Source organism: Passer domesticus, chromosome 4, assembly GCF_036417665.1.
Source record: "Passer domesticus isolate bPasDom1 chromosome 4, bPasDom1.hap1, whole genome shotgun sequence".
Taxonomy (NCBI): domain Eukaryota; kingdom Metazoa; phylum Chordata; class Aves; order Passeriformes; family Passeridae; genus Passer; species Passer domesticus.
The window spans coordinates 26,669,280-26,696,848 of NC_087477.1; the positions used below are offsets into that span (position 1 = coordinate 26,669,280).

A 27,569-nucleotide genomic window follows, 5' to 3' on the forward strand; every position below is an offset into this window, starting at 1 on the left:
AAAACTGAATGAGATTTAAAAACTCAAATTAATTTCTTTTTTCTTTTCCATCATTATTTCTCCATCAGAGGGCTGTCACCAGTTATAAGAAATTGATCTTTGTTAGGGAAATGCTGCCACCACAATTTGATTACTTCCTTGTTTTTTTGGGGGGTGAACGTGGGAGTAACTGGGTTTTGGATCTAGAAGCATCTGTAAGCAGTAGTTTGGGTGGTAACTTTGCAGCTTCTCTGTTTTCTTGGTCACTCAGATTTGTGCATGTTAATTGGCTGGGGACTTTTTAGCTGCCTCCGTAGGTCCCTTCAAACCTCAACCATTTGGATTATGGCATTCGTGGGAATAAGATTGCTGCCAAAAACCCCTCTGTTACCTCTCACCTTGCAACTACAGCTTTGAAACACAGTGCATGTACCCAGCTGGGGTTGCTAACAAAGTGCTGGAGCCTCTCCCTTCTTTCACTCCCTTCTCAGGAGAGAATCTTTGAGACCTGCACAGCGTTGGAGGGAATGGTGGATTCGCCTGTAGGTGGGGCACCGGGACTATTCCTGGGCAGCTTTTCCTCTCAGCCAAATGAAGACGTTAGCACTGGCAGTAACACATGGAACGTGAGTCAGGCAGCAGAAGACCATGAACTAAAAAATGGGGATCCTTTTAACTCACTTCTGATTTCGGAGCCTTTGGAAAAGCCACATAATAGTAGCAGAAAATCTTTTTCTCTCATATAATGTTTTTAAACATTTTAACCATAAACAGAGAAACCAAAAATTTATCAGGTGATAAAATTGCCCTGGAACAACTGAAACTGATTGAAGAAGGGGGAAGAAATATGTGAATCTGAGTATAAAATGGTCACTGCCTGCCTTCCTTCCTTCATGGTATCAGGTTCTGTAGCAGAAGTGTGCTGCCTGCTGATTATTGCAGATATTCAGCAGACAAATGATAGAATGGAATGGAATGGAAAGGAATAGAATAGAATAGAATAGAATAGAATAGAATAGAATAGAATAGAATAGAATAGAATAGAATAGAATAGAATAGAATAGAATAGAATAATTTCAGGTGGAAGGGACCTACAACAATCATCTCTTTGACAACTTCAGTGCTGACCAAAAGTTAAAATATTTTATTAAAGGCCTTGTCCAGACACTTGTGAAATACTGATGGGCCTGGGGCATCGACCAACTGACCAGGAATCCTGTTCCAGTGTTTCACTCCTCTCTTGGTGAAGAAATGCTTCCTGATGTCCAGTCTAAACCTGCCCTGATACAGCTTTGAACCATTCCCAGCTGTCATATCCCTGGATGCCTGGGAGAATAAATCAGCACATCCCTTTCTACTTCCCCTCTTCAGGAAACTTTAGAGATTAAAGGGTCACCCTTCAGCCTCTGTTTCTCTACACAGTCATGGGGTTCTTAAGTGCTCCTCATAAGGTGTCCCCCAAATCCCCTTTCACCAAAATTCAGCTTACAGAGCCTGTTAAGGATACAGCACTGCATTCACAGGCCTGCTTCTTTAAAAGACACACAGGTCACCTCATCTTTCCTATGGAAAATATATGTTATAAACATGACAATACCAGAGAGTGAGAAATATGCTGAAAGGGTTTGCAGCTATGCAAAATTGTGAACTTACCTGGGAGAAAATATCTTGAATATTTGCCATGCCCATGTCCCCTACTTCATAACCCTTCTCATATGAAGTCATTAAAAATCTCTAAATGGGACTATTACAAAATGTGACAGAGTTAAACAGCATTTGCTTTCCATTTTCTCTTGATTTTTGTCTGGTTCAACAGACAGCTCTCTGATTGTGCTGCATGCTTGACTGGCAAAGCCACTCATTAAAAAGCTGTAATAGATGCATTTTTGATGAGTAAATATATAGTTTTATTGATTAGTTATTATTAGCCTAGTACTTAGTAATATGCACATATTACTGAGCTCATATTTGCCAGGTAAATCTGCCCCTATGAAACTAGAGTTGTTTTTTCGTATTGGCAAATGAAAACAAAAGAACAAACTACACTACCGTTCATTGCTTAAAATTGGTTAAAATTATGCATATTCAGAAGCACGTTTTTGCTTAAAAGATACATGGAACCAATTGTAAAGTCTTCTGTGTTCCTGAATTATCTCAATTTTATTAATTGGCACACACTTCCAAAATCCTGACTTCATTCTTTGTTATTCCATGTAGGGAAGGAAGAAAATGCATGCACTGAATGATGCTACAAGAGTGTTTATGCAGCTGTGACTGAAGTGTAGTTTAAAAGCCATGGAATAGTGTGAGTACCCACTAGGATGTGCTGTCGGCCTAAAATTGAAGCCCCGGTATTTAAGAAACTGAAATTTCAAAATTCTTAAGTATGATGTATACATAATCCCTGTAGTATTCTCATCTGGAGATTTCAGAGAAGTACAAAATACAGGCTTGTAAGAAAAGGCATGGGGTGGTTGAATGATAGGCAGGCAAATTTTCCTGTAGTGCAACTATCCTTAGCTAGCATACTTGAAGTGAGAGTTTCCCAAAGAAGTGTCACAGCCATGACCATGTCAAATTTATTCAATATCTAACATTACAACTTCTTCAGCTAGGAATTTTTGTGGGAAGGTGTGGTCCCTGTGCTAAGACATCCCGTGTATATCACACGGGCAATAAATGTAGCACCTTTACACACACAAAAAAATGAAACGTATTCTATAGTGAATTACTTGTAGTTTTGGTCTTTTTGCCTGTTGTGAGTGTAAACATGTATCAGACTGTTCAGCTAAGATTTGTGGAATTAAACTGCTATATTGTGTTACTGGGTGTAAAACAATGTACATTCATCAGGATGTATAGTTCTGAAAACGTATGATGGAAATATTTGATGCATCATTGCTAAGGCTTGTGGTTTGTCATTTTAGTAGTACTTACATTTATCAGTTTTGATACTTTAGCCTAGAAATGCTTTCCTATGTAAGAATTTTCAGCACTTGCAACTTTACAGTGGCCAACATACTGTTAAATTGTGTATATAGAAAGTGGATTGATAAGATGTGTAAGAGAATTTAGGGAAAGGTCTTTTTGAACTATTCAAACCTAGAATGTGATATGAAGACCTTGATAGCTGACAGTACTTTCATGCCAGCAACAGTTTTTGCAGGCATCCATAATTTTGGAATTCCTTCAGCAACAAAAAGAGAAAGAATCTTCCTATTAATTTTCTTCTGGATTTTCCATCTTAAAAAACAAAGCCGGAATGTAAAATGTTAAAGATTCCTAAAATACTTCAGTGTCAGTGTAGTACAGACAGTGCTTCCAGTGGTAGTGATTAAGTGATCTAATGAGCCTTTTCTTTATTTTGAGTGATTGTCTAACTGATGCATCAGGCTGGCATAGTATTGAATACAGTCTTTCCAGTCATTCCTTTCTAACTCCAAACAAAAACTGAGTTTTATTGGAAGTAAGTTTTGGTCATGTTTACTCAGTTCTTTACCCATCAGTGTTGCTAATAGTGTAGAAGAACTAAAAAGTTCTAGTAGACTGCTGCAAAACTACTGCAAAGTTTTGTGTATAGTCTGAAAGATGCCAAATCTACAACATAAACCACTTCAAAAGAAAAAGGTCTCGGTCAATTAAAACTTGTCAACAGCACAGCTATTCTGTCTGAAGATCAAGATTTTTTCTCCTTCTGAGAGCCATGAACAAAGTTCTAGTCTGAGAGCCAGGAATTCCTCCATTCTCATTCGGATACTGACTCTGTTGTAGCCTATGGCAATTTATCACAATTTTTTTGTGTATGTAAAATGGAAATATTTGCCCAGGGGCAATATGAAAATTAATTACTTAATATTTATTTATTTTTCCGAAAATCAACATTATGCAGATATTATGATTATTTCTGAGCTGTAGATTCTAATCTGGAATGAGGTCCAGAAAAGGTCATAAACAACTGATGCTCAAGTCAGGTGGAATTTAGATGCCCTGGCTCAAAATTGCTGTCCTGAAAATGTTTACACATCTGCCACAAAACCCTGGAAGTTCCTAAGGTTGAGTGGAATCACTGGCATTTTTTATTATGAGGTGCATTTTGTACTCCAGCAGTGCTTATTTGTGCTCTCAAAGGTACTTAAGACCTAATAAGACTGAGCAGCTTTGTAATTAACTCAGGCTAATGCCCAGTAGGTGTCCAGAAATTAGACATTCCTCTACATGTCTCCCTGGAGAGTTCAATCCAGGAGGTGAGCTCTGAAAATGCTGGCCCCACAGTAGAAAAATATTTCCCTTCACACTGTAGCTCCGTGCTTAGTACAGACAGAAATGTGGGTGAGGTCCAGGTTCAGTTCCCTTGTCTGTCCCAAAGGATCCAACTCCTCTTTGGACCATGCTTTAGTCCACAGGCAGAAGATGTTTTGGAACGTAGGAAGGATTCTTTCCTCTTCAATTCCATTTTGCAAAGAAAATACTCACTAGTCACTGCCAGCTTCAGTCTTGCAGTTACTGTTGGTGAAAAAGAGGAATTATTGTGAAAATTTACAGAAAATAGAGAAATATTCAGTTCTGGAGAAGTACAAAAATAGTTGTAGGAGCTGGGACTAGAACCTAGTGCTCTTAAGTGAGTGCCTGCTTATATTAGTCTGCTCTCTGTACCACATGATGACTTTGTGGGTGCACCAAATGAAAAAAGTTTCCTCCATGCTCTGTGTAAATACCCTAACCTCTGGATTCAATTACAGAGATGAAAATCAGATGCTGTGATACTTGGCTGTGCAGTGTTTTGTCTCCTTCCAGATCCGTCCCCGGTTCAGCCATAGAGGTCTGTCAAATATAGAAGGACCAGACTCTTCCTCCCTTTCTTGCCTTGTTTCTCTGTTTCTCTCCAGGCTTGTGGTCAGTCCTTAAAATTAACAGACGAGAAACATAATCTGAGCCTGACATTTTTCTTCAGAAGTCAAAGAGAAAACTCCTTGTGATGTTCATTAAATTAGAAAAGGGCTCCAAGTATTAATGGAAGAAGATTTTTTGGAGAAGTTTCCTGTACAGTACCCATTACGTAAAACTCCTGCCTTTCTTCAACTTCTCAAAACTGCTATGGCCACCAAGTCAATGCCTGCCTCAATACTTTGAAACAATGTAGCTAAAAAGCAGTTTTATAGTAATTTAAAATCAAGTGCTCTGAGATGTTGTCTGTTAAGTGACTGAAAAGACAACTAAAAAGCAGGGAAGAGAAAAATAAATAGGCTTTTCTTTCCAGAATACATGCATGCTTGTGCTTTATTCTTGCAAGGATATGTTTAGCAAACATATTTGTAACAGCTTGTGTCTATGATTAGGCAGTCATTGTGGCACAAATTTTGAAGACAGAGTTTTTACTTTTTGAGAAATGTTGGCATAAAGAAGCACAAAGAGGTTGGAGATACAAATGGACTTTAATCCCTGGCAACATGTAAACAGTGATGTGACTGAAAGAAAGTCTTCACAGTAAATACATTTCTAAACATCTACAGATACATAGATGACTATTAGTGGAAAAAAACCCCAGTTTTTCAATAATCAATAAAAACTGTAAACCCAAATATTTTTGTTCTAAACCAGCATTTTTGCTTAAGTGTGATAATTGTAGAGGCTTTTTTTGCTGTGCTGCACCATAGAAAAATCCATGAAACAGACTGAAACCCCCTGAACTGGGCCCCTGGAAAAAAAAAAAAAAGGAGCTTTTCCATATTTCAAAGTGGCTTTTTAGGCCTCTCGAGTCTTTCTGGCACATCATTCTCAGACCCTTATGGACTGGGATGCTGCCAAATAGCTTTTTTCCCACAAAACTTTAATAAACTTGGAGTGCTGGACAGAAGAGTAGTGCAATTCCCAAAGAGAGATTTCACTACAGGATTCCAAAATGTGCACAATATAGAAGCTACCCTCTGAATGAACCCAGCAATACTTTTCCTTGGATTTCTTACAAATATAAGAAATGCAGTTCTGGGTCTTACACTGATTTAGCGTTTTGCTTTTTTCTTACCACCAGTATGAGTCCTAGCACTGTTTTGTAAATTAGATGTGCTTGTTCTAATGTAAGGATACTTTGATTTTGCCAGACATGAAGCCATACTTTTATTTACCTACAACCACATGAAAATACTTCCAACTGCAAAGTGTTTGGACACAGAAGAAGAAATTTACAGGAGGTGACAAAGAAAGAACTACAGCAAAAATATTCCCATTAGTCACATCAGATTCCTAGTCAGTGCTACAGCTGCTACTCCAGTTGTGGGCAAGAACACTGAACCTGATTGTTTCAGTTAATTTATAGAGTGTTTATACATCAATACACATCGATCATTTATGCAGCAGGGGATCATTATCACGAGCTTGGTCCTGTTTTCTGAGCCAGCATTCCCAGGTGCATGTGAGCACTCCTGTGGACTTGGCTGGAAGTTGCTTGCACATAATTCAGAAAAAAAAAATTAGTCAAATAGCTAATTCAGTTCTGAAAGACACTCTGGCAATATCTGAAAGAAGACATTGACTCACCTTGTAATTTTCTGGTCCTTACCCTGTTCACTCAGGCAAAGCTTCCACGGACCTCCAAGAACACAGTTTAGCCTGTAAAGCAGCAGTTAATTCCATTTCAGTGGAATTTACCTTCCACTGAGCTTTGCTAGAGTGAAGAGAACGTAATTACTTAGCCCCAAAACATAAATTCATGGAGGAATACCCATAATTTAGCCAAAATGTACTGATTCTCACTTCAGTTTGGTGGAGGTTTGGGCACTCTACCAGGGAAGTGTTGTTGTGTCTTATACTGTCCTTACACCCTTCTCTAGGGGCCTGTTTTGGATCCTCATGGGTGACAGAATATCTGCTTTAGGTTTTTAGATCCTTTTCATCATTAGCACAGAGACAGCTCATGCAAGTACAAAACAGAGCTGGTCAGGAATGTGTTAATTTAACATGGATAGTTTTAAACTAATCTATTTTTATAGCATGAATTTTTTCCTGTATTACTTTTACTGTTGAAGGGCCTCTCAAGAAATAGGCTTGTTCACTCGCTAAGCTGTATGCTACCAAAACAGAATGTTTTAAATCACAGTTGTGCAGCTTGAATGCAATTATTTGACATATAATCACACTACAGTCACAAATTAAATCCTTGCCTTGTAACACTTAATATCTCCATGTATTAATTCCAAACCACTTCTCCTTCTTGATGCCATATTTCAATTGCAAACGCATCACTTACTTGGTGAGCACAGTCACCTGGAGGTCTGTTTCCATGATTCCATCTTCCCATTAGAGAGCAGCTTCTGATTATCTTTTATACATGCATTCTTATAATTTTCTACAAATTGATGCCATTTATCTCCTGTCTACTTTTATCTTTTTTAAGCTTTAATATGTTCCATTATGTTATTATAAAATTAAATTTATTTACTTACTTGTTTATAGCAAAACCTTTATCTTCTATATCCCTTTGGGTTTTGTTTTTTTTAAGTAATACTTAAAAGGTGTCAGACTGATTGTCCTAAAACATAAATTCTCCAGCTATTCTGGATCATGAACAATAAAGAAAGACCTGTAAACTGTTAAATTTCACACATTTCTTTATTAATACACTTCAAATTTGACTTGAAAGGGCTTTTTAAAGCAGTGTTTATATTAGTGAAATTTCTAATGCAACACTCCTTCCACTCCACAGATATAAACTAATGGTTTAGATTTGGGTTTTCCTTCCTTTTCTTGTAAGTATGCAGTTTTGGGACAAAAAGCTAGTTTGTGTTAGATTCTTCCTAAAGGATACATTTTTAATTGGAGTCCTGAAGAAGCTTTGTGTTCTGGAACTTTGTTTTTTTTCTTAAAATTCATAATGCAAATCATGACTGCCAAAGCTACACTTGAGCTGTTTCTGAATCAATTCATTTGGGAACCTGTAACCATGAATTTAATGTTTGCTGTGTTGCTGAGCAAAGTTTGGGTTCTCTAGGCCGAGAGAGAGTATGTGTCTGCATACTGGGATTAAAAATACTGAATCTAGATTAAAATTACGTTGGCTGTATCTCTTTCTATCTGTAGTTAGACAGCTCTGAAACAAATCTATTGCAAATTAGCATCAAAATCTTCTATACTATGTTCATCTAAAAGTTTAAAATGCTGTTTATTACTCTTTGTTTAGTGTAAAGGCTGCATAAAACCTTTTTCTTCCTTGATTGATTATGATTCTGAAGAATCTTTGAGAGAAAAGACATGGAAAATTGACAGAAAGCTAGTCCTAAAGTTAGAAAACTCGTTTCAATGCAACCTTGTAGCCATGATATTTTATGAAAAACCCTTTGCTAAGATTTTTCTCCTATTCTAGCTGAGAAGCCTCAGAAAAGAAATGTAAACAATAACTATCTGTGGCTGTGGAATGCAACAGGTGCATCTGAGATTGGTGCATGTTGGTTGTTTCCAATTAATGGCCAATCACAGTCAGCTGGCTCGGGCTCTCTGAGAGTCACAAGCTTTTGTTTTTATTCCTCTCCTGTCCTTTCTAGCCTTCTGATGGATCTTTTATCTCTGTTCTTTTAGTATAGTTTTTAGTATAGCATTTTAATATAATATATATCATAATATAATAAATCAGCCTTCTGAAACATGGAGTCAGAATTCTTGTCTCTTCACTCGTCCCAGGAGCCCCTGTCGGCTTAACTATACAATCTTTAATTGGTTTCCCCTATTTAATTTCTCACTGTTTCCTGTAATCACCTACACTTAAACTGTCACATTTTGATCATTCCATCATCAGAAACTACCTGAACAATTCAAAGTATGTTCATATAGGAACTTTTGTTATAGGGCAGTAATACTTAAGGCCAGTTTTAGGCATGGATAACACTAAAATCTGAAGAAGTGGAAGCAGTCAAGAGTTGAGCACAAGTTAATTCATCCTGCTTGTTGGCAATGATAAGTCAACAATAAGAAAGGATCTCAGAGAGAGTGACAAGATAACAAAAAATATTTCAAGGGCAAAAGGTAGGCATCAAGTCATAGAAATTGGAATTTTCAACTTCCAATTTCTTTAACTTATGCATTACATTATTTAGAAAAGGTTTCTCTTAACTTTGCATTTGCAAAGATCTCAGGGTTCTGTAATTTGGATAAGGAAAATTAGTTAACACTGAAAATGTCTTACAGATTACTGCTCACCATCAAACTTGTAGGACTAAACATTATAAAGTTGCATTTTTCATGTTCCATAAAATTGTTATGCAGCCTATGTTGCCCTGGGTTTGCAGAGCATAGTTTTGAAAAAAAAAAATATTAAAGTATTTATACAACAGGCAGTTAAAGCAGCATTTGGAATAGATTTTCAGCTCCCTGTTGAGCTCAAAATTGTTCTTGAGTTGTATTGTTTGTTTATTTGGGTTGGTCACTCTTTTCCATTTTCCATCTTGGCACCTACTGTAACAAATTTTTGCTAACACGTCTGGAACTGTTAACCAGTTCCATGGGTACCATGGTGAGTCAAAGTAGCCTCACTTGAACTAAGACATAAGCAGTATTTTAAATTAGGTGTCTGTGTTCAGTTTTGAGACTCAACATGCAGAAAATAATCTATTATTACCAAGTGGATCTTTACAAAGAAGTGTGTCAGGTTGGCTTAGTTAGAGAGTGCTCCTTTTCTTGTGACATCTAATTATTTTTCATGTAGTACATTTTCCATATTATTTTACTTGATTGGTTTTTTTGAATACAGAGCAATGTTTATGAAATCTCATCCCCGTGGCAAAAAAACTGCAAAGTGGAAATGGCTGTACATGAGAGTTCTCATACAGTCTTTGGTTTGAGCACTCTGTTTTCCCAAAGCTTAGAAAACACATCCCTAGAACAGCTAAATATGTAATCAGGACATGATATTATCTGAAAAGAGGCAGATCCCAAAGGCCTGCATATCAGGAGAATTGTAAGGGTTTTCAGTTTGACTCAGCAGTGTAAGCTCCCACAGAGATATTTTTGTACATATGGAATTCTTCAGGAATACAGCGTGCTACATCCCCTGCAGTAATAAATATTGATCCATGGTTCCTCTGACATAGGATCACTACATTTTTAAGACATATGTGCTCATGCTATAATATGTCCACATTGATTTCAGTGTAGGCCAGAATTGGTTCAGTAAAACTGATCTGCATAATTGCAGCAGGCATGTCATGGATACATAGTGTGAGGATATTCCAGCCAATGGTACTTTCCCAATATTTGCCTGGACAGGGAGGAGGACACAGCAATAAGAACATTGGCATAGATTATTCCATTGACATCTGTGCAATAATTGGTTTAAATAATAGTCACATCTTGGAGGAAGGACAGGCTCAGGACAATACTCTGGATTTTCAGAATATCAGTATTCTACAATGAGGATTGCTCCTTGCAAGTAGACAATATTCCTTTTCTTCTATTCTGTCTCTGTTGATAGAGTAGTGTGAGGGGAGAACGTTGACCCCTGACTTCATTTATTAAACTGACTTTATGGGAAACAAAGTGTGCAGAGGTTTCTTTCTTTGAGGCTTCCCGACCAGAGCATATGAGATGATAATTTCATAATTATTCATCCAAGCCCCACAGAATCTTTTACTTCTTTCCTGCTTAGCTGCAGTGGGTTTAGTCATGTTGCCACAGTTACCATTGCAATGGGCTCCATCACAAATTCTGACTGAAATCCCAGTCCTACTGAAGTTAGTAGGTTCAGCATTTTATCCCAAGTTATTTATCCCTCGCCATTACTTTATTGTCTAGTTTTAACTTTGATTGAGGTCTTATACTGCTAAAATAAATGGAAGAGAAGATTTGTTTGGGTGGGGTAATATTAATAATGGACTTTGTATGGAAGAACAACCATTGTTTAAGGTTCTGCCAAGCAAATTCTCAAATGATATGTATATACATATATACACAAATGATCATTAAAAGGAACTAAATTCAACACTGGATTCCTTGATTTTGGAGTAGTCCTTGGTATTGCTGTTGTTGCAGTTCATTTGTGGTACAAGAAAGCTAGAATATGCTGGATATTATGAAAAATATTGGTCAAAGATTTTTGTGCAGTTCAAGAAGGCAAACTCAGTAAGCATCTCCCTTTCTTCACAATTATCTCTGAGTGTGAGATGTGTCTTGAAACTAATACTTTAGAGAAACATTGCAGGGAAATCAAAGAATCTTGCATTAGAGAGTTATGTCTTCCTACTCCCCAGAATTTACATGTATTTATATAATGGAGCATGAAGATTTATTGCTCTTACAGTATTTTATTCCAGCTCGTGAAATGTGGAGTTTCTCGTTATTCTTGTTAACACCTGCTCTATCCTGAATTTCCAAAAGTGCTACGGTCTCTTCCTTATCTATTAAAAAATCAATGTATTTTCCACAAGTAGTACTGAGCTGTAGTAATTTGTCCCAAGAGTACTCTCCTAATTTTCTGGTAGTTTGGTTAATTGTGCTTCCATATTGAAATATATTTTGGTTTAATTGTGCTTCCATATTCATCTGGAGATGAATGCTTTGCTAACACTGTGTATATATTGGAAAGAAAGCTAATCTAAATGTATACTTTATTTAGAGGCAATACCAAAGAGCCCACTGTACAACAATTTTAGAGGGAAAAAGACAAAAAAAACCTTTTTGACACAGATGTTTCAATAAATATGAAGTGTGGCTACAGGATGGCACAGTAGTTAATGATGGATTTCTAATCTTCTCCTCTGTTTAAAACATGTAGTAGGAGGTATGTTCTCTTGGAGAGCTTGAAGTGCTTCTCATTAATTGTTCTGGATGCTTGATTCAGTAACTTCTCAATCTTGTTGCTCCCAAGGACTAAGACAGTGAGATTGAAGTAAAGGCCTTATTCTGAGACACACCAAAGCATTGATTTCAGAGCAGTTGGCAGACACTCAGTTACTCTCACAAATGTGGACAGAGTGCTTCTGAAGTTCAGATTGGGCTTGGTTTTCTTTCCCTTACCAGTTGTAAAACTTACTTTGTTGAGCTTTATTGTTGTAATAATAAGCCACGGTAACTAACAGGACTTCAAGGCTGTGACTCAAGTGACAGCTCCGTTCAGAAGCAGTGGTGTTTGTACAGGGGAAAAGGGATTTTAGACAAATAGTAGAGGTCAATTAATTTCATCTTCCTTAAGAGAAACTGGAGATGACCTACATTTTTTTATTTAGTTCATATCTTCCTTTCCCACACTTGAACTAATGATAAACTGTATTTTTTTAGAGCCATATTTTAAACATGCCTGGGTTTGGTGTCTTTTTTTTTTTTTTACCATGCAACTTGAGAACTGTTTCTGGTCTGTAAACTTTTTATGTGTCTTTTTTTACTCTGATTTTGGAGAATTGACTTTATTTAGTCTTTGAAGGAGTGAGGAGTGTAAATTAGGAATACTTTGCTGAGCCAATACTTTGGAGCATTGATTGTGTGGAAGAAACTTTGCAAGGCAATGTTAGCGTGCTGTCCTGGTGTTTCTTCTAATGAAAATGCGTGCTTTGCCTCAGGGACCTTTGAGCAGGAATCTGTTCATACAAATGCAGCAGAATTTGAATTTGTACCATGACTTCTCACACACTGAAACCCATAAGGCTTCACAGAATCAAATTATATAGTAAGAAGATTGCAATAAGTATGTAAATGATGGAAAACAGGCATATAAAAATAAAATATAAAATAAATAAAAGCAGCAAGTAATTCCACGAGCAAGGGAACTTACAAATACTCACTTCCAAGAATATATGGGTTGTGGTTTGATTCTCAGATGTATTACAAGTTCTGTGCTCTGATCAAGGCTTTTTTGTTTCCCAGGGAAAAGGGCCAGCGTTGGTGTTCAGGGGCCCGTGGCCCGTGGTGGCTGTCTTCCTGCTGAAATTCCGATCGTCGCAGGATGCCTGCCAGACCCAAGCTGCCACCACCAGCAACTGTGGCTGCTTTGACAGTGCCAAGTGCCTCCTGCCAACTGACATCAGGAACCTGGGCTGGTGACTTTTGTTTCCCAGGAAAAGGGCTGGCGTTGGTGTTCAGCGGCCTGCACCCAAGGGTCGCCATCTTCCTGCTGAAATTCCTAATGCCACACGATGTCTCCTAGACCCAAGGTGCCACCACCAGCAACTGTGGCTGCTTTGACAGCACCAAGTGCCTCCTGCCACCTGACATCAGGAACCTGGGCTGGTGAGTTTTGTTTCCCAGGAAAAGGGCTGGCATTGGTGTTCAGATACCTGTGGCCCTGACTCTCCGTCTTCCTGCAGAAATTCCGAACTGTGAGGGAGGCCTCCCACACCCAAGGTGCCACCACCAGCAACTGTGGCTGCTTTGACAATGCCAAGTGCCTCCTGCCACCTGACATCAGGAACCTAGGCTGGTGAGTTTTGTTTCCCAGGGAAAAGGGCCAGCATTGGTGTTCAGGTCCAGGCCGGCGTTGGTGTACAGGTCTGCATCCATAATGTTTATGACATCTTTCTATCAAGTGAATTTATTGTTATGCACAAACTATATTTCAGAAATTTTCTGCATAAAGCATGAGTAGAATTTTGTTCTTCCTGCCATCGTGCAGTTCTGTTAAATTCTCTACAGCTTTATTAGGATGATAACTCTGTTCTGTAAAATTTATTGAAATTGGACAGGGGGTTGATAGTTGGTTTGGAAGGATGGAGGGACAGTCAGGTAAACACCTGAAACTGACTGTATTAAAATGAAAAAGAATCATGTTCAGATTTAAGGGTAGCATAAGTATCTTTTCTTAGAACCAAGCTAATGGTTTTGTCAAGTGAGATTAATGATGTACTTTTTTTAATGCACATGAGCTGGCTAGGTCAGTTCTGAAGCACAGAGTTTCATATATAAATAAATAAATACAGACATAGATATGAGTGAAAACCCATGTGTGCTGTTTCCTTGAAGTAAATAAAATATACCAAAGAAATGTTTAGTGAGGGAGTTTGAAAAAAATGCATATTGAAAACAAAGAGAACAGCTGTATTCTAAAACTAAGTTAAGAAGTGAGACTGTCAATGAAATTTTACATTGAGTGGTCTGACAAAAGTTGGGAATTCTGAGGTCTGCAAAAAAAAGATGAATGTGACAGTTAAATGGATTTTGATTATGATGAACAGACAAAAAGTTTATGAAGTTAATCTGAAGTTTGTGGAATAGACCCTGTTTTGTCTGCAGACAAAAGCTAGGCTTAGTTCAACTGAGATTGATGCAAACAGCAGGATTAAAAATGTCTATAAAATAAGAAGAGAATGGAAGGATACTTGTGGAAAGTTGTACTGATGTAAAAGAGAAAGCAGCTTCTGTGTGACACTGGAATTGTTGAATACTTTTGTTGGTTCTTTTTGAAAATCAGCTTTTTCAGAATTGAGGGTAAACACTGTACCAGGAGGAATATTTACCATTCTCAGTGTGAAGAAGAGGAGGGAATTAAAAAAGTACCTTGGGAACTTTTTCAGAAGCATTACCCCCACCCCCTCGTTGCAGCTGCCACATCACGACACCCTTTGTTCTTACAACTGGTTTGTGAGTGGGAGCAGCAGCCACCAGTAAAAATACAAAAAAGCAAACATGGCAAAAAAGACTATGAGATCTCCCAGGACCTCACTTGTCACTGTTATTTAAACTCTCTCTGTCCTTCCACAGGCTGGAGAACTGGAATGAGGGGCACCAGTTAGTTTTTGCAGGCTCTGATCCTGAAGTAAGCTCACGAAAATAATTCTAAAGGGTTTTAAAAAGTACCTCTCACTTCTGTTAGATAATTTACCCTCTTCTTTTCATTAGTTAAAACGTTTTGTATTTTTTATTGCTGCTGCCAAGGTCAGTCAGCATTATGAGCAGTAGGAATATAGTTTTTCCATCTAGGCTGAGGTGGTTTAAAGGATGCTTTTTGTGTCGTGTATCTCTGCCACATAACAGAGCCTGCTCTTGGGATGAAGGCAATACATGTTGGAAATGTCTGTCCTGGAAGGAAAAAGTTTAAATTTTCATGACTTATGGTTTGCATCAGTGCTTGTAAAAGCATAGAAGTGACCCATTTCACAGTCTGAAACTTTTGCAGGTAGATGGGGATTTTTTGGTAGAAGTTAAGAACCCTAAACTGACCTAGATTGTCTAAACTGACCTAAACAGTCTAGATTGTCTCGATTGCTTACTGTCTTTTGTAGGCAGGTAGAAGCATTGTCTCTGGGCAATCACATTACTGGTTTGCAAGTGTATAAATTTTTTTTGTTCGTCTAGCCATCAGGTAAATAGCAGAAAAGGGGAATGTACACAAAGCTTTCTCCTGCCTTGAAATAAAGGAGGAACAATTTACAACTTAAATCCAATCCTCATGTCTTTTTCTGTTTATCATCTCCTCGATACATTCAGTCAAAGCAGCAGGGAAGATTTCAGGATTTAGAGACTCAGTAACTCAATTTTCTCAAAGGAGAGCATTGTCACTCATTTACTATGATTTCTGATACAGTTTGAGGATGAAATGTTCTGAGTAAAATTCAGCCAAGTCTCATTCCATACCATGCTCTTAGGCTCTACCTCAGAGCACTGTCAGAAGAGTGTATTTAGGTTTATAACATATGAACATAGATTTATATGTATTTATACAGGCATATATGTCACAGAGACAAAAGCACACAAAAAATACACAAACCAACCAATTTAAAGAACCTTTTTTAAATATACTTCAGAAGATTTGTGTGAATGTAAACATTGGGGAAAATTGTGCAGCAGAAGTCACTGTAGGCACTAGCATTTTGACCTCTTAAATAAAACTATGCAGGATTCCATCTTTCAGGAAAGGAAACGGATGTTTAAAAATTTGTGGAATTTTGATTACTGCTTCTTAGCCTAGCACAAGAGATGCTATAAATTGCCTTAAAGATTTGTGCATGAGACATATTATATATGAAACCACACTATTGAGTTCCACCATTTAATGAAAGGCTACCTATTAAAAATGTTTATAGGCAAACTGGAATCTCTTGCCATGTAGCCTTAATGGATGGAAATAATAAGGAAACCATCAGTTTACATATATGCAAGCAATAGCTTCTATATATTGTTAATAGTATTTGTATGGTTAACAATGCTGATAACCTATTAAACCTCATTAAAATCTTTGAGTGTCTTGTAAGACAAAGAGCTCTGTAAGAAATAAGGCACAAAATATCCTTCTGCACATCCAACTCGTATGGACTTCTACATTTCTACATTCACTCTGACTATAACCTCATGTTCACAATGTGAAAACAGAGTGCATAGCTGCTCTGATAGTAACCATATTCTCAGAATGCTGTGGACAGCTTTAATAATGTTCCACTGACCCTCATTTCAACTTAGATTTAATGCAGCTATAGTCTAAATAATTAAAAGGTTCATATAGTTTAAGAATTAACGTCAGGTTAATAAAACACATTGTAAGGTGCCCATCTGTGAGCATCTTCCATTCTTTTCACTGATACAGATTATGTTTATTTTGTACAGAGCATTAGAATAAATAACACAGTATAGTACTGTATTATTAATACCTCTTTTTTTGGTATTAATCTGTGCTTAAGTGCCAAATGTTGATGCTGTTTAAATGGTCTCTTCCTATATTTGAATACTGAAGTGCTACAAATGTGAACTGCCCAGCTAATGTCCCGATCCATTGTAACAGGTAAAATTCTGGTGTGGACCAAAACATTTTCTAACATAAACCTGAAAAACAGCAACAGCAACAACATGCAAAACAAACTGGTGTGTGGGCTTTATCCACCACAGAAACAGAACTTAAAAGACAAATGGGCAGAGAGAAAATACAGTCACAGATAGATTCCATTTTGATATCTTCTCAGAAGTTCCAGAGTGGTTAATTTGAGGTGACAGTCAGGTAAAAAGATTTCATTGTACCAGTCACAGACACTGGACAGTTCCTGCCTGCTTCAGAACAGCAAAACCACCTGTATAGTTCAAGCCAGTTTTTTGTGTCCTAATCACATCAATATCCTTTTCAGAGGCAGAATTACCATCCAGTGGATCTCAGTTCACAGGACATCACAGTTACACTCACTCCATCTACTCAGTCACCTCTAGAATTAGGTACAATGGTGCAGATGTCTGAATTCATTACGGAACAGTCACTGGGCTTCCTGTTGAAATAGCTTTGTAGTGACTTTTATTTTCCTGTTTCATTCTGAAATGGTGTGAGAGTCCTTAATTTTCAGTTTATGCTGTCCTTATGGCTGCTTCGGTCTGTATTGTGATTGTTTAGTTCTTGGTTTTTCCATTGAATGCTTGTTCCATTCATGGGCACTGAAGTCACCAAACTCTTAGACTGGGAGCAGCAACAGCAAAGACATGACTGAAAATGAATAATAAATAAATAAATAAATAAATAAATGTTAAGACAAATCTCTCTGTTCTGTGCAGATTGCCAGCCATATTTTTCATTCAGAAATGACAGATAACAGATTCTAGCTGATGGGAGTTCTAGCTATATTCAGGGCAATTTTTATCCTAGAACATAAATGATTGTTGTGATTGAGCGTCACAAGTGCAGCAAATTAGGGCCAGTCTGTGCCTCTTATTTGCAAAAAACTTTCACAGTATGAAAAGGAAAATTTATTTCACTAAGGTAAATAGATTGAGAACTTACAGAATTCAACACATATTGTTAGGTGCCGGGTTGATTGCTTTTCCCCCCACTTTATCATTGTACTTGACAAAGTTAGGGATCAGCATGCTGTTTAGCATGGAAGAAAAAAGAAGAAAAATTCCCCAGCCCGTGACTTAGTCTCTTCTCACATCTTAAAAAAAAAGTCAAAATTATTTTGGAAAAGGTTCAATGAACGTAATGAGGTGTAACATCTTGCACACTTAGGAATAGAAGCTGATTTCTTACTTATCATGTGAAAATGCTCCCTTATACAGTTTGTAAATCTGAGCAGGCTACAGACAAACAGGTATTCCCTAAGTGTAATAATTCTTCTCAGTTTTTGTCAGTAGTTTGGATTCTGCCTATTCTCAGACTTAAAGTTTAGTAGTACAGTCCTATCATCCTTTGTTTTTCATTGCAGATATTTCAGTCTTCCATTTCATTACTTTCTTTACTCTCTTTTTTTTTTTTTTTTTTTGCTTCCTGTTGTTGCCTTTAATAGGCGGACAGGGACTGCAGAGGCACATTGTCACAATGAAATTATTTTAGCCTTAAAATACGTTTGCATGTGTAGGAACTGGAAAATGCAGGTAGAAAACATAATTCATATTTGATTGCCAAAGTCAAGTCAGGTGCCTGATTTGGTATTCAAGCCTGAAAATTTTAGTCATTAATGAGATTGTTTAATACGGGCAACTTGGTGTCATCGAGAGTGGACAATTGTTATCAAGCAAATTCTATTTAATGTGCATGTCACGTGCAGATAAATAGTATTTACAAGAGCATGTCTATCTCAGTTTACACATATGAGGACTATGTCAAACTTATTTATTGGTTTAGTATTTCAGATGAAGTGGATAGTTTCACTTTCATCTTGGTACATGTGCTATGTGAACTAAACTGCTAGCTGCTAAACCAGACAATTTATATTCTTTCATTCCTTTGCATGCCTCTTCTCCCAGCTGTTAAAAATAGATAACAGCCAAGTGGTCCAATACAGTTATTTAACTGGACATAAAATCTTATCAAGAGAATCTTACCTGGAAACAGTTTTTAAACTTCTTGCTCACAAAATACAGAGCTATGGGGTTTATACAAGAGTTCATGGTTGCCAGGTTGATGCTGATATAATCCAAGGGCAGCAAGAAACTAGGGAAGAGGAAGACAAACATTTAAACAGTTCATAGGCTACAGAAGCATCTGTTTTCCTTGTGGTTACAGCCTCTTCTGTCACACAAACTCATTTTCTCTTACCTAACTCCCTCAATCTAATCTTCTACCATGCCATGTCTGTAATAACCTGTCTCACAGATGTTCAAAAAATCCAAAGTGATTGAAATAATGACAAACAACATTTGTTGAGATTATGCTATCCCATTAAAACTGAAACTGGTGAAAATAGGTGCAGCTTAAAATTAATGAACACCACAGTTGCATTGCACAGTGACATTCCTCATAGAAATTCTAAGCATACAGCATTATATTTTTCAGTACAAACTATTGGCATAGAAAATGAAGTACCTGAGCAGTTCACATCTGCTGGGGTCTTTTTCATTGTATACCATTTTCTTCAAAATCCGGCTCAGATGGAGAGGGAACCAGCAAAGAGCAAAAATCACGACTAAGCAGAAAACTGTCTTGGCAACTTCTCGGCGCTAGATAAAGGAGATAAGAATGCCCAATTCTGAGTGCCCAATTCATATAGCAGGTGATTGTAGTTAGTAATGCTGGCAGCAAAGTCAGTAATATAGATAAATTATAAAAGGATTCCCAAAGTGAGGCTTTCAGACTGATGTAGTACTCTTTTTTTTATGGGGTTTGTCATGCTCTTGATCCTGGCCATCCTCAGCAGAACCTGCTCATCACTGAGGCTGGAGCAGCTGGGCACACAGGTATTGGTACTGCTAGAATATTGTAGGATTCTCTCTGATATAGTGTTCTATAAAAAGGGATACTGCCCAGTATATTGATTTTGCTATGTGATCCTTACTATGAAATCTTGATGTTCTCAGGTAAATAGTTCCTCTACAAACATTTCAGTAATGTTGGTATTACAGCTTAATCTTGTAATACTTAGGAAATAATTGCAATTTAAGGGTTTTTTTTAAGTGGCTCTAGAGAGTTACAGATGTTTTAGTGAATTTTTGACAATGCATTCCAGCAGTGTTTGGTAGGCATGGGTTTGATAAAGAGAAGCATATGAAGGGGTAAGTATTCCACGGTAATATAACAGTGACAAGCACTGCTAGGCTCTGCCATGAAAGAACTTGAAGTCAAATAGTGATTACAGTCTTGTTAGGCTTTGTAAAAAGATAAACATTTTCAAATTGTGTCATAAAGTCATCCTGCAGCAGCCAGTCTGAGAAGCTTAGTAGGCACTGCAATTTAGGACAGTGGATTCCCCCACCTCCTAGTACATACCGTTCTACTTCTACTGGGTGGAGTAGCCTGTGTGTGTGGCCCCAGGACACTGTGTTACAGTTCTAGGGCCTGGTGAGGGAAGAAAGTGGAGAATCTGCACAAGGGGAGGATTTTCCAGTCAGCCTTGATCTGGAATGAACCAGCAGAGGAGGAACCTCTGTGAGAACTCACTGTGATGCAGAGAGGACTGCTTTAGGGATTCACATCTGTGAACATGGAAGTCAAAAGAGTGGAATTTGAAGGGCTGATATTAATGCAGGGGAAAAGCTCCAGACTCTTTTAAAGTTCAGTTAAGTGTTAAACGTCAGCCAGCGCTGCCAAACCAGCAAAGAGACCTGATGGTTCCATGAGCAACTTTGTTCTGTGATCCTTTGCTCTCTTCTCCTGTTGCTCTTTTCAAAGCAGCTACAGCAGTGCAATAACCCTGAGAAGCAAAATGCACTCTTTTCTAAACTAGGTTATTCTCAATTTGCTTTTTATATGAAACTACAGTTACATATCAAAGAGTGCCAAAAGGACAGAGGATCCATGGAGTCATATCTTTATAGAGAAAAAGAAACATTTTTGGCAAATCTTTGTAGTTAAATTTCAGAGCATTTAGCCAGTAGTGATTTGAGGTTAAAGAGAAGGAGGGCACAACTGTCAGCATAAGAACAGAAAAGGGTTAGCTTCCTGAGCACACTGTCTTCAATGCCTCCTTATACAATGATTTAGTCTTTTGTTCCAGGTTTAAATGAATGCCTTAACATCATAAATAACCCACATGCTCACTTTCTACTTCTGTAGTTTACTGTATTCAGGTACACTTTGAAATATTTCTAAGGTAACCCATAGAGAGAAGAACAAAATTTTCAAGCATTAGTGTTTCTAATATATTTACCTGCTTGAGGTGTTCACTGAGAGCAATTCTCAAGTTGCTGTTTCTTCTGTTTAACATTTCACAAGTCATTAGCGTATAAAAGATGGCAGTACATGCCAGCGGCATGCAGAAATAGAAACCAAACAGCCACCAATCCTTTGCATCTTTGTAAAACTGTAGATAAGGAAAAGAAGAAAGCAGATATTTTCTTATGATTGAATGCAAAATACCACAGAAAGACCTTGGTAAAGCATGACAGTTGGTACACTGGTATCTGTCTGTTTGCTTATTGTCAATCTCTTTTTGACCAACATCAAAATAGGAATTGTGGTAGTGTAAACATTTGCAGATAGTCTGCCTGTACCTTTGTTGCAATCTGTCTTAGGTAGGAATTAATTTTTTTGGTTGTACTTTCTGAGCATTTATATTCATTCATGAAAACTGGAATACAGCTGCATGAAAAAGACCTGCCCAAATGTAGACAGTGTCAGTCTGAGATAACGAATCTTACTAAAAGCCTGTCTCAGGAAATGCCATTTACCTCTAAAGCTTCTGTCCTGATGCCAAAAAAGGAAAATTCAAAATGTCTTGTAAGTTTAATCACCTTTTGTTATCAGTGAAAAGGTTGGCAGTTGGTTTGCTTATGTACTGGGCAGATAGGAGCCACTTCATAAGTGTTTGTCTGATATGTGCAAAGCTTAGGGATGGCTTCCAGTGGTACAGTTACTTTTAACCCCTTGACTGCCATTTCTACCATTTGCCTTTTGTGACGGGACAATGAGGTATTGATAGAATAGCCACACTTTTCTCTGTGTAATTTTAAGTATTAGCTGTGATGTAAGCAGTGCTGTGAGTTAATACATTTATGTATTGTGGGAAATACTACATTTGAGAAAACATTTAAAATAGCTCTCTTCTGTAGAGAATCGTGTTTGCAGGCTTCAGAATACTGTATCTTGGTTTTTAACTTTTATGCTCAGCCAAAAGTATGTGCTGAAATATAGCATTTCAAACACTTCCTGTGTCTAGGTTATTAGTATAAAAGGGATGTGTCACTCTTTCCCCCAGCTTGTTTGTTCCTAGAGGATGTGCTCTCGTAACATCACAGTTCCCACACCAAATGTCAAAATTCTTATGCCTGAGGATTTTTTTGGATCCTGTTTGAAAAACTCAAACTTTTGACATCATGTTTACATTTAAAACCAAATAGCACTATACTTTGAAAGATGAGATAAAGTTGATACGATTCACATGCTGGTGTTTAATAATGTTACTTTAAAAATCTACTTCAGTTACATTAGGAAGTTGATTTGCTAAGAAAAAGGGAGTGCTTTTGATTTTTTTCCCTCTGCCCCAACACAGCTGCATACAGAATTTGCTAGTTTAGATTATGCTGCTGGTTTCTAAGCCACAATCCGACCTCACTCTGGGACACTGTGTTGTGTTGATTAACTTGTTTCCTCCTCCTCATTGGCTTCCTCCCTGAGAAGGGGCTGCAGTCTCCTGCATAGCTGCACTTTCCTTGGGGGCAGAATTTCCCCCTCTGGGAGCAAAGCGTTTGCCAGCAGAAAACCGGAAAACAATATCCCTCATATTGGAGGAGCTTGTACTGAGGGCAAATGTAATTACTGCTCCTTCTGCAGAGCAAAGGATTACAAATACATGGAGACAATTATCTTTTCCATGGCAAATTCCTCCAAGTCAGCCTGCAATCACATTGGCTGGGCAGCACAACAAAATGTGTACTACGTGAAACCATTCCATGTTTACACGGAAAACTTTGTGCCCTACCAGTGTTCCAGGCTCCATGAGCATTGCCTGTTGGTCAAGAAAACACCGGAAAGGTCTGTGTCACAGCCCTGAGCAATACATCACTTCTGGATGAGGAGTTGGCCTCGTGGAGCTATAAAACCTATTCTAAAATGTCTGTAAATGATTAATTGAGGAATTTGAGTTTCACAAAGCTTACATCAATGCACAAAAATGGGTTGATTGAAGAGAAGTAGACATTCTTTTGTTTGTCTTGAAAGCCCACATGGAACTGGTTTTCTACAGGAAATGTGCATTTTAAACAAGTTTCCTAGTGCGCTCTGCCTCTTGGGAATCATGGTCTAGCATGAATATTTTAAATCTTTCAAAGATAGCTTTAAACATGAATAAAGCTCCTATTAAAAACAGAAGTTAATAATAAATCCTTCCTGAAGTTTAGTAATTGTTTATTGTGGTGTTCGTGGTAGTAAATACTATAGTTAAGGTTAAAATGGTATTTCCACTTTAATCTCATGTTTGTACTTGCTTGCAACACATTGAAACACAAAGCTCTCCATTTTGACTGACACATCCAGCATTTACTCTCAGCTTGGATGTAACTGCTGGTTTGTTTCCCTAAAAACTAAACTGCTATGGGAAGATTGGCACTTCTGAATTATACTGAGCAAGTAAGAGATACTACTTCCTGCTGGGAAAACAAACCAAGCTATTCTGCTTAGAACATTAAGAACAGAACAGTAATCATTAAAGTTTAGCATGCCTATGGAAGACCTGAACTATAATGTTTTTGAGAAAAGGGAAAACTGTTCTTTTTCTTAGGGAAAAAGGATGTGAAGGTTGTCCAGGTACATTTGAGGAGAAAAACAGCCATTAGAGAAGGGAAATTTTGCTGTAGTGTCTAATTCATAAATCACAGTCTTATAACTACAGTATCTACAGTCATATAGGCTGTGGAGTGAAGAAACAAAAATATAATAAACTCTGGGAAATTCCACTCCATCTTTACCTGCATTAATTATTTTCATTAGGGAATACCTTTTGTCTTCTCTTTCAATTATCTCATGCTCTTTTGGCCATCTCTATAGTCTTTGTAACCCTACCACAGCTGGGGGTATTCCTCTGAAAAAGTAATCATTCACACTTTTTATTTTCTAAAATTCCTAGCTCTACTTTACCTTATCTTTCCCAATTCTAGGCCAAGTTACGTTCTGGTCCAATAAAAGTAGAAGAACCAGACATTCAAAAAGGAGAAACTTAATACTCTGTTATGAAAAATTCTAGTCCAGAAAAAAATACTGAGTTTTTCTCAAGACTGAAGACCTGGTGCTATCTGCCTTCTCTGCAACAGATCAGATTACTCTTTCTTTTTCATTACTGGATGAATGATACCTGGCCTTTCACTGTATTCAGAATTTTAAAAAAATTAAAGATATTTTCTCCATTGTAAGGCCAGGTGGAAAACCACTATGCCCCTACGCAGTAATCTATTGATTCTGTAGTGACTTCTCACCTGAGCAGCTTTGCTCAGAAGTTGATGTGGGTATTGACAGCTGTTAATCTGCAGGAGCACAGAGGGTGAAGGGTAGGAAATGTGCCGAAGCAGCCTGGGGTGTCTCAGGCACTCCTCTTGCTCTTGAGCTGCTGTATCTAATGGCAGCTAACACTGCACAAGCACCTAGCTGGAGGTGTGGGTCTGTCAGCTGTGTAGTCACGATTTCTTGTAAACTACAGGATTATTTTTTTTATTTGACGTTAATGCATGTAGCATTGCCCCACCCTTTTCTTTCAGTGCCAAAAGAGATGACTACTGCATAGAGAAGGATGACTAATCATGGTGAAGCATGTGTTTTGACATTTACAAGCTCCAAGGTGTTGTACCTTGAAACTTAAAACTTTTCAAGGCTCTGGCTACCTTGATACATCTCTTGATTGTACTTTTAGCAGGTATGAATTGCAAATGTCTGTAGCAAGAATCTTCAGTAGCAAAGAAATGAAAATGCAGTAAAGCTCCATTTCATCTCTCTGGCTGAAAGCAGAGACAAGTCACTGTGAACACAGGGTCCTCTCTTTGCACCAATACACACTGAAATACATTTTGCAGTTTAATCCATGAATAAACTCTCTTATCATCCAATATCTTGATTATCTAACCCACATACTCTGGGTTCCAAAAAACAGAAGACAGGATGTTACTTACCAACATGAAATCATTTGTAGGTTTGAGCATGCAGGTAACATAACTTGCATCCTTGTATTTGAAAGGTACCACGGCAAAGCCAATTGCTTCTGGGATGGCCAGTATGAAGGACAGAAGCCAAATGGAGAAAATTTCAATAGCAGTGATCATCGGGATTCCAATCCCCTGAACACGGCTCCAGGATGCCACGGCTCTGTACCTGCAAGAGACAGGTGTTATTTTCCAGCCCATGCTTTCCTTCTTGAAAGTTCACGGTTCAGTGTCATATGGCAAGTAAATTCCTAAAGCTGACATCTGAGACTTGTATTGCTTGTTTTTTCTGCATATTCCAGGGCCTCTGCCAGCTATCAACTTACCTAGGACATAACAGGACACATCAAGAGGTGGAGAGCCCAGAGCTGGCTGCTCCTGTTCTGCTTGGGTGTGGGATTGTGTGGAATTCTGCTGGGTGGACTGCGCTAATGATTCTAATTAAAGTAGGCAAGGTTTGTGAGGACAGACTGTATCTTTCACTAAATAACTGCCATAACAGAGGGAAAAAAGCTTCCAGGCACACAGTCGTTCTAACAGATACAAAGCATCCATCTCCTTCAGCTACCTCAGCTGTAGCAGCAGTGCTATCCAAAGTGAAGCTGTCAGCTTCCAGCAAATTAAACACCAGGAAAATACTCTCGATGAAGTGAAAAGGCATTTGTACTGTTCAATGAACTGAGAGGATCTTTCTTTAGTTGTCTCTCAGTTTTCAATGAGCTTGTAGAAATTTATTAGCCTTGAGACCTCAATCTCTCTATCAGCTCTGGTCAGAAGGTTGTAAAATTATTCAGAGAAGACTGATAGGTATAGGATACAGAGTGCAATCCAGTCCATAAGCATAGGATACAGGGTGCAATCCAGTCCATAGGCATAGGATACAGAGTGCAATCCAGTCCATAAGCATAAGATACAGAGTGCAATCCAGTCCATAGGCATAGGATACAGGGTGCAATCCAGTCCATAAGCATAAGATACAGAGTGCAATCCAGTCCATAGGCATAGGATACAGAGTGCAATCCAGTCCGTAAACTAAGTTTTCAGTAGTAGATTTAACTGTTGCCCTACAATTACTGCAGTAAACCACTTGTTTAGCATTTGCAATAATTTAGCAAAGACAGAATCAGTGGAAAGAACCAATATTATTTTTGATCTTGTATTAATCTGAAATTCATTCTGGAGAGCTCTCTGTCATTAATGATGTTACAGCTCCTGAACTGCTTATTTTGCTTCCTTAAAATAATAGCACCTTACTGTTTGGAATGACAGTGCTGCATGAACATATCATGGCATCCACTGACGAAAGTCTTCTTTGGTTGAGGATAAAAAAAATCAAGAAAAGCTGTTTGTCTGATTAAAAAAAAATCATATTAGGAAGAGAAATACTGTGTCTGGAATTTTTGAGATCACAGAATCACAGAATGAACTAGGTTGGGAAAGACATTTTGAGATCTTCAAGTCCAACCAAGATGGAAGGAATGAGGAGCTTCCAATGGGGAAAAACACTTTTTGAGGGCTACAGGACCTAGGCTACAGAGATCAGGAAAATGTGGTTATTGAAAGGCTTTCTAAGCCCTCCTTTAACCAATACAGTAACACTGGATTCACGCACAAATCATTTCTTCTGATTTCTTGTATCACACCCTCTTTTTAGCTTGGAAGTGTGCTTATTAACTAAATGGAAGACTTGGGAATTCCATCCCCTGTAGCCTCAGTGTTAGAGGAATGACAATGCCTGAATTCAAATCCAGGCTTAAGCCCCTCACAAAAACTTCAGCAAGCATTGTTACCCAACATCACTGGAAGGTGTCAGGGCCTGCCATCATCCCTGCAGAAAACAGACTGGAGAGCTTTGCCTTGATACCTACAGCAGTGTCGTGCACAGCACAGTCACAGGTGAACTACAGACAGGTTCTCAGAGCATCATTTCTACAGAAATGTGTGTAGAAATACTTCAGGTGTAAAAAAGCAAACTACAGCTTTGAATTGCACATGAAAAATAAAGATATCATCTAATGGCATCCTTATCTTCCAAGAATATGAAAAAGGGAAGGAGGTCTCTGAGATTAAAATTCTGAGACTATTGAAACAAATTGAACTATACTGGGAGAACTAAGAAAGAAATATCCAGTATCATATCTTCTCACAAATATTCATATTAAAATCCAAATTTAATTTTAAATACTTTGTCATCCTGTAATATTTCTTTTTGCCAAATATCAAATTCTGGCTTTCATCACCAAACGGAATATGCATTGAAATGGAACCTTTCACACAAATGTTCAAGTATTTGTGAACTGTAGAAATTTGACAATCAGTTCAAAGTTTACTTTCTACAGACTGGCAATTTTACAATCACTTCTGTCAGCTGCACAAGGTACTATCCCCTCCTTGACTGACTGATGCTCTTAGCAAACCAGGGCTTGTACACTGTATATATTTTTCAAGTAGCAAATATAAAGCTTGTTTTGTGTTACCTCTGTAAATATAAGAGTGACAAACAATGACTTGAAAACTGTGAATCCAGTTATTTGCTTTCTTGCATTTTTTTTCCTGTTCTTTTGAGTTACATCTGTTTTGCACATGAGGAGATTGCTATGCACAGCAGTAAGGATTTAGGTCCTGTATGTATTATACAGATTTTTTTTTTT

At 37.9% G+C, this 27,569-nt stretch overlaps 1 protein-coding gene across 2 annotated transcripts in view; it reads right to left on the reverse strand.

Annotated features, from left to right (window-relative positions):
- Positions 1-15,514: 15,514 nt before the first annotated feature.
- The window catches only part of EDNRA (endothelin receptor type A), a 32,903-nt gene continuing 20,848 nt past the window's right edge, over positions 15,515-27,569 (reverse strand). For both annotated transcript variants that reach the window (XM_064416695.1, XM_064416696.1), the window contains exons 4-8: positions 24,889-25,087; positions 20,943-21,095; positions 19,163-19,296; positions 18,682-18,790; positions 15,515-17,347 (exon numbers count right to left, since the gene is read on the reverse strand). In XM_064416695.1, the coding sequence (XP_064272765.1) occupies positions 17,207-17,347; positions 18,682-18,790; positions 19,163-19,296; positions 20,943-21,095; positions 24,889-25,087 (736 nt within the window). In that variant the 3' untranslated portion in view covers positions 15,515-17,206. The remainder of the gene's footprint in view (positions 17,348-18,681; positions 18,791-19,162; positions 19,297-20,942; positions 21,096-24,888; positions 25,088-27,569) is intronic.